The following is a 7500-nucleotide window of genomic DNA, read 5'->3' as shown; positions in this document are numbered from 1 at the left end:
CTCATACAGTTATATATATGCTCTCTACTCATACTACTATTATCCAGATATATATATATATATATATATATCATCATAATAATATATCTTATTACTTATACCATATATATACTATATTATATATATCATACTATCTTATATCATTTATCTCATATATATAAGTATAAATAATATCATTATATATAGCATATATACTGATATGATCATAACATATATATATATATATAATTATACATACTATATATATATATAATATATATATATATATATATATATATATATATATATTATATATATATATATATAATATAATATATATATAATATTTATATATATATATATTATATATATAATATATATATATATATATATATATATATATATATATATACACATATACATATACATATATATATGCACCTTTCTTTTTGTTTCTTTTTCTCAACTTTTGCTCTCACAGTTACTTGCTCTCCCTCATACTCTTTTCCAGATTTTGGATTTTTTTCATCAAAATTTCTTTAACTCTGCCATTCTTCTTGTTATGTTCTCACTTTCTTATTTCTTTTCTCATACAAAGAAAAGAAAAGAAAGGCTTTTACCTCTACCGATATGTATATGAAAAGGGAATTATTTGTGAAATTATTTAAGAAATCTATTTACTGCATTTACTGAATGGATGCCATTGTATTTTTTTTCCCCTTTTTCACTTTTTTCTAATGATGGTGATGTATATAGCTTTGCTTTCTCCATAGCAGTAGGCAGTGACATCCATATTTTTTAGGCTATACTTTTAAGCAATATCCATAAATGCTAATGTACAAAAGATTTAAAGATAGATTAATGGCACCAGCTGTCCTGAATTATTATGAAAGTATTTAGAACTCAGTGCAGAATGGCAGCATATCAGATGTGTGTATATATAGTCTTAAGTGTAAACAATAAGAAAGATTTATGGTGTTAAGATTAAGGGAAAATCCTACCGTATCTCAGATCCTTTTGCACAGATTTTAAGATGCAGTGTCTTTACCATATTTTGCATTGCTCTGCATTCCGCATGTGATAGAGATTTGGGAGTGAACTTATGCAAATGCGAATCATTAACTTTGTAGTGTCTTTTGGAAATTTTATCTTAGCCTCAAGTGAACATAATATCAAGAATTCATCAGTTATACCTTGATATTTCTGGATTTATGGATTTATTGCTTGGAAACATCAGTGCTTTTTATTGTGTCTGTAAAAGAAGAGAGATAAAAAGAAACTGAGAAATCTTGATAATTATGCTGGAGAATATAGCAGAAATAGAAATGGATATGCATATAGTTATCACAAGGGAATTTGATTTAGAAGTGTTTCTCTCTCTCTCTCTCTCTCTCTCTCTCTCCTCTCTCTCCTCTCTTCTCTCTCTCTCTCCCTCCTCCCTCTCTTCTCCTCTTTCTCTCTCTCTCTCCTCCTCTCTCCTCTCTCTCTCTCTCTCTCTCACTCTCTCTCTCTCTCTCTTCTCTCTCTCTCTCTCTCTCTCTCTCTCTCTCTCTCTCTCTCTCTCTCTCTCTCTCTCTCTCTCTCTCTCTCTCTCTCTCTCTCCTCTCTCCCCTCTCCCTCTCCCTCTCCCCTTTTTTACTCTCTCTTTCTCTCCCATTTTCACTCTCTCTCTCTTTCCCTCTTTCTCTTTTTCTCTCTTCCCTTCCCCCTCCCTCTCCCACTCCCTCTTCCTCTCCCTTTCCCCCTTCCTCTCCCTCCCCCCCTTCCCCTCCCCCTCCCCCCCTCTTCTCTCCCTCCTTCCCTCTCTCTTCCCTCTTCCCTCTCTCTTCTCTCTTCCCTCTCCTCTCTACTCTCTCCTATCTCCTATCTCTCTATTGCTCCCTCCCTCTCCCCTCTCTTCCCCTTTCTGCTCTCCAGCCCACTCATTGCTTTGTATTTCAAAATATTTAACAATTTCTTGCACATCAAAATAAACACTAACAGTCCTGCACAAACTCTCTATCCTTCAGACAGCAGAGTTGAATGCTGCCAGAGAGAGGGTGCGGGAGCTACAGAACCGCCTTCAGGAGCTGGAGGAGAACCTGACAATAACTCAGAAGGAACTCGTGAAGGCGCAAGAGATTAATGCACGACTACAAAGAGATCTCAAGGTAATTCATTTTTTATTTTTTTACAATTTGAAAGTACTGGAAATGATGAAGATTATTTTTATGGTTACTGATGGTGGCTTAATTCAATTAGGGGGCCTTTACTGATCATCTTATCTTTTTTTTCTTGTGCAGGAAAATGTTGCACAGAAGGAGGACCAAGAGGAACGTATTGCCACGTTAGAGAAACGGTACCTTAATGCTCAAAGAGAGTCCACGTCTTTACATGACCTTAATGAGAAGCTAGAAGAAGAACTAAAGAACAAAGAGGCCCAGTATAAAGTGAGTATGATAGCTACCTTTAGGAGAAACTGATATATATATATATATAGAGAGAGAGAAAGAGAGTGAGTGTGTGAGTGCGAGTGCGAGTGCGAGTGCGAGTGCGAGTGCGAGTTGCGAGTGCGAGTGCGAGTGCGAGTGCGAGTGCGAGTGTGTGTGTGTGTGTGTGTGTGTGTGTGTGTGTGTGTGTGTGTGTGTGTGTGTGTGTGTGTGTGTGTGTGTTGTGTGTATTTGTGTGTGTTGAGTGTGTGAGTGAGTGAGTGAGTGAGAGTGAGTGAGTAAATGAGTCTATGAGTGAGCAAGAATATGTGTGAATGGTTGTGTGTGTGCATTTGTCTGGTAGTATGCATGCATACATAAGTACATGTATGTTTTTTTTTTGTTTGTGTGTGTACCCATAAGGATGTATATTACTATATATAATCTAAAAGAGGCTCATCATCAGAATGTAATTACTTCCTTTCCACAACAGCTTCAAGAAGACAAGATCAGAGCCTTGCAAGAGAAGGTGGAACTGAGCGAACAGAAACTGGCCCAGTATGCCAAGTTACCGGACGTGGAACAAGAATTAAAGCAACGCATGGAGGCTCTTCACCAGGTAAGCAGCGTTCGTAGACAGGTTGATAACTACCTTTTTCTTGAATCATACATATTACTGCCCGTTAGAGTAAGCTGCGATTACTCATTTTATCTCATTTTAACAGGGTGTGCCAAAGAGCCTCCATCTTTGTACGTTTTGAGAGAGAAAAATCTTTTTGGACTGATGATGTTGTGTTGTTCATTGTTGTTTGCTGGATGTTATTTGTTATTGATATTATTTATATTCTCATCACCATTACTATTATTATTACTGTAGTTCTTATTATTATTATCATGATCTTTAGCATTATTTCTTATCATTGTTATTGATTTTATTATTAGAAGTAGTATTAGTATGAGTAGTTGTATAATTATTGTTATTATGACAGTTCTGGTATTGCTTTTTTTATGTATTTATTATTATTATTTTTTTTTTTTCCCAATCTTTCCCTTTTTGTACATTGTTTTACAAATAATACGGATGCATTGTAGAATGGTTGCCGTACTGTCTTCAGAGATTTTCTATTTTTTTCTTTTAATATTTGCATTTAATTTTATTACTTTCTCTGTCTTAAGTGGAGAAAATAATATATCCCTTGTTCTGTTTCTTTGTATGCCAAGTTCTAATCACTTTTAGATACAATATTTTGAATTTTATTCAAGAGAGTTTCAAAAATGTTGCATCACAGTTTTCACATGTAAAGAATGTTTGAAATTGTTTCTTGCTGGGTATCCTGGACATTTTATCTATGAAAAAGAAGTTTCCTGATGAATTGTATTGTTGTGAAATATCTGATAACCCACCAGCATAATGTGATACCACATATTTTACTTTTTTTCTTGCGTTTGTTTTTTAAAGCAAAATTTATATATTTATTATCATCTTCTTCTTCTTCTTTTTCTTCTTGCTTTCTCCTCCTCCTCCTCCTCCTCCTCCTCCTCCTCCTCCTCCTCCTCCTCCTCCTCCTCCTCCTCCTCCTCCTCCTCCTCCTCCTCCTCCTCTTCCCCCTCCTCCTCCTCTTCCTCCTCCTCCACTTCCTCCTCCTCCTCCTCCCTTCCTCCTCCTCCTCCTTTCATTCCTCTCACTTGGCTTTTTCAATCAGAAAACAAAATAAAGATCACGCAGGAGAAATAATCAAATTAAATGATGTTTGTCAAAACCACTCACTGTGTTAGAACTTGGCATTTCCATGGCTGTAGAATGTTAAAGGATAACTGACCAGGATAAGGGACCTTACTGGATGCATTAAGTACACCTGTATTGGATTTCTGTTAATAGACCTCATGTTGAGTTTAACCCCTAAAGGACGGAAAAATTCAAGACATCACAAGCACAAAAAAAGGTTAGATTTAAAACTCCTGTTATAAAGAATTAGGAAAATTAACTTGTAGTATAACTTCTACCATCTTTTGCTTTGTGCAGCAGATGGCAGATAGACTTGGTTATGCCAGCGCCCTTCCTTGTATGCCGGAAAAAAGGAGTAAAAAAATTAATATCCTTTAGGGGTTAAGGCTTGGTCCATTGAGGTTACTTGTATTAATATATTACTTTTATTACTTATTTATGTATATCATTATTTATTTACCTAATTAATTTTCATTGAGCTACATTTTATTTGCTATCTTCCCTTAATTACTAAGGGAAATTTTTTTGGTTCACTAAATTTATTTGATGGTTATGAAACCTACACAATTTTTTTTTTTTTTTTTATGTTTTTTACTTGTAAAATACTTTTTATTCTCCCACCCAGCTTCTAGCAGCAGCACCAACTTACCAGCATGCAGTGTAGATCGAGAAGAGGTCTTCATAGATTTATTCATAGATCACCATGTATTTTGTAATACAGTGTGCTTTGGAAAGAGGTCTTGAAGCTAGTACATAAAATAGTTCTTGCCCTTTTTTCTTTGAGTTGTTATAGATAACTGCTAACTTAGCACACTTCCCTTTTTAAATTTACCTTTCCAATTAACCCACTCATGACAGGATATCCCCATGCCATACCAAGCTTCATTCCTTGCTTCATGTGCAGTCAGCCTCTCTAGTGAAAAGTTAAAAGTACATTTACCCCACTCTTATTTATCTTTGTTGTAATGGTTTTAGGGAAGTGAGAATAAAAAGAGGCTTTATTTAGGGGGCTGTTTCTCTTCAATGACCCCAAGGAGGACCAAACAAATAAACAACTTAGGGGTGACTTGACCAAATATGACATGATTAGACATCATCCAGCATGTGAAATTTTGGCCATGATGTCACTGACTGATATTGAAACATATATCTTTTTTAAAGAATGTGCATCAAATTAGAATTGTAAGAACATATTTGGTGTGCAAAAATATTAGAGCCAGGTAGTCCTTTTATTTTAATCAGTCATTAAGGGAAGGAGGATAATGCTAATATAGTATAGTAAGATTCTTATGAAAGACCCCTTGCTGATTCTTCATTACAGCAGCAGAGTTGATACTGAAAATGTGTTTATTGTGATTGTCTAAGCATAATTTTCCCACAGTATTTTTATGATTGATAAATAGTAGTAATCATACTTGTGTTTGAAATCAAAATAAAAGAACATAAGCTCTTGCTACCTACAGCCAAAAGTTGAATGCTCTCAGCCCTAGAGCTAGCACTGGGAATGGAACTCTCTGGCCTGTCCCATTGTTTAATTTCAAAAGTAATCCATTCAGTAATTGCCAGCTTCTATCAATAGGGTTTTTGAGAAGTCATTCTTCCAGAGATCATCCCAATATATACTCCTAGTAATTATTGATCTTAAAGCCCTCTAGTGATTCACAAATTACCTCTTAACCCCTGCCCCCTTGGGCCCTCTATGCTATTAGGTATTTTACAAATTAGAATGTAGATGCTTGATATATTCAGGGATCATTAAATATCTGATAGTGTAGCTTGTAAAATGGAAATAGTATAGCCATACTGTAGTTGTGATTAGAATATCATGGCTATTTAGAGAAAAAGGTAACAAAAATTAAATGCATGTTTTCTTCTTTTTCTAATTTCAGTTTTGTAAATTATAATATCCTCAGAATTGATCATGTTATTATTTTTTCAGCATATTCCATCATAGAATTTTTTGAAGGTTTATCTTTTTTGTTTCCTGCTTTTATTTTTTATTTTATTTTAGTGATATTTCAAGATTATTTTAATACAGATGCGACAATGAACTGCTTCAAGGAATTATTGAATAACCCTGTTAAATTGAGGTTATTAATGATAATTTTGAAATAGTAATATGATACCAACTGTTCATATCAATAAATGGTTGAGAAATATATGGCTAGGTAACACAAAGCACTTATTCACATAAGTGTCTGAAAGTATTTTCTTGCACAAATATAACCAGATTCATTTGTTGATGAGCAGACATACACATATGTGCATAAATACGCTTATGTATTCAAATATACAACAACAAAAAAGATTATGAATTTCCACAACACTATACGAACAGTGTTGTATATTTTTAAGTATATTTTTAGTGTTAATTTCCCACTTGTCCTTCTCTACCCCAATTCTCATATCATCCCAGAAGTCCCTTTCGCCACAGGTACAGGAGAAGCACGGGAGTGCTGAGGACCGCATTCAGCGCCTGGAGAACCAGCTTGACGAGAAAGGTGGGGAGCTGCACCGTTTGAACCAGCGCCTCAAGATGAATGAAGAACACAATGCAAGATTGTCTGCCACAGTTGACAAGCTGCTGCAGGGTGAGTTATGTTTAGTGCATCTTGGAGTAAGGTTAGATTTTTTCTTTCCATTTCTTTCTTTTTCTTTCTTTCCACTTTCATTCTTTGGTTGAGGAAGTTGGGTATATGTGGATATTGTGACATTGGATTATCTTCATATAGCTAATATGAGAAGCTTTGTAATTAGATCTGTCATGGCATTATCATTAGGTTATCACTGAAACTGCTTACATTACGGGTATTGCCGAAAAGCATCAGAGACTTTTAGGAATGTCACGGGAATGTAGAGTTGTTTGATTACTGTCTTTCAAATTTATAGAATCAAATGAAAGGCTGCAAGTCCACTTAAAAGAGAGGATGCATGCCCTGGAGGAGAAGAATGCACTCACAGCTGAACTGGAGAGAACAAGAAAGATCCTGGAGGACTCTGCTCAAGAAAAGGTAAGTTGCTAAGGAAACCACTTGGTAGAATCTCTTGGTAAATTGTACATCAGTCTTGGGTCATGTAAAATAGTTTATTGATAGAGCAAGAGTTCATTTCTCCTTTAAATTTTATTAATCTTCATTTATTGCTCAGAAAAGAAAAAATTCTTAGCTGTCATAATTTTGTGTAATTATTAATAGATGTTAGCTACTCACAAATTTGTCAGAGAAGAAGAGCTTCCTTTTCACTAGATTACATAGGGAATTATCACTTTAGAGCAGTTCTTAGGACCCAGGACTGGATATCTAATTAAGTGGCCACTGCCAGAGCTCTCCACACCAAGGGACATATATGTAGTAATTAATCATCATGCAATAGGAACGACTTCAGCAG

At 35.1% G+C, this 7500-nt stretch overlaps 1 protein-coding gene across 1 annotated transcript in view; it reads left to right on the top strand.

Moving 5' to 3' along the window:
• LOC119578433 (liprin-alpha-1-like) overlaps nucleotides 1-7500 on the top strand; it is a 116545-nt gene that overhangs the window by 69755 nt on the left and 39290 nt on the right. The window contains exons 7-11 of the mRNA XM_037926017.1: nucleotides 1989-2129; nucleotides 2262-2408; nucleotides 2881-3006; nucleotides 6548-6704; nucleotides 7003-7124. Of these exons, the coding sequence (XP_037781945.1) occupies nucleotides 1989-2129; nucleotides 2262-2408; nucleotides 2881-3006; nucleotides 6548-6704; nucleotides 7003-7124 (693 nt within the window). The remainder of the gene's footprint in view (nucleotides 1-1988; nucleotides 2130-2261; nucleotides 2409-2880; nucleotides 3007-6547; nucleotides 6705-7002; nucleotides 7125-7500) is intronic.

Source organism: Penaeus monodon, chromosome 11, assembly GCF_015228065.2.
Source record: "Penaeus monodon isolate SGIC_2016 chromosome 11, NSTDA_Pmon_1, whole genome shotgun sequence".
NCBI lineage: Eukaryota > Metazoa > Arthropoda > Malacostraca > Decapoda > Penaeidae > Penaeus > Penaeus monodon.
The sequence above is the reverse complement of the archived record's forward strand: the minus strand, read 5'-3'. Positions and strand labels throughout refer to the sequence as shown.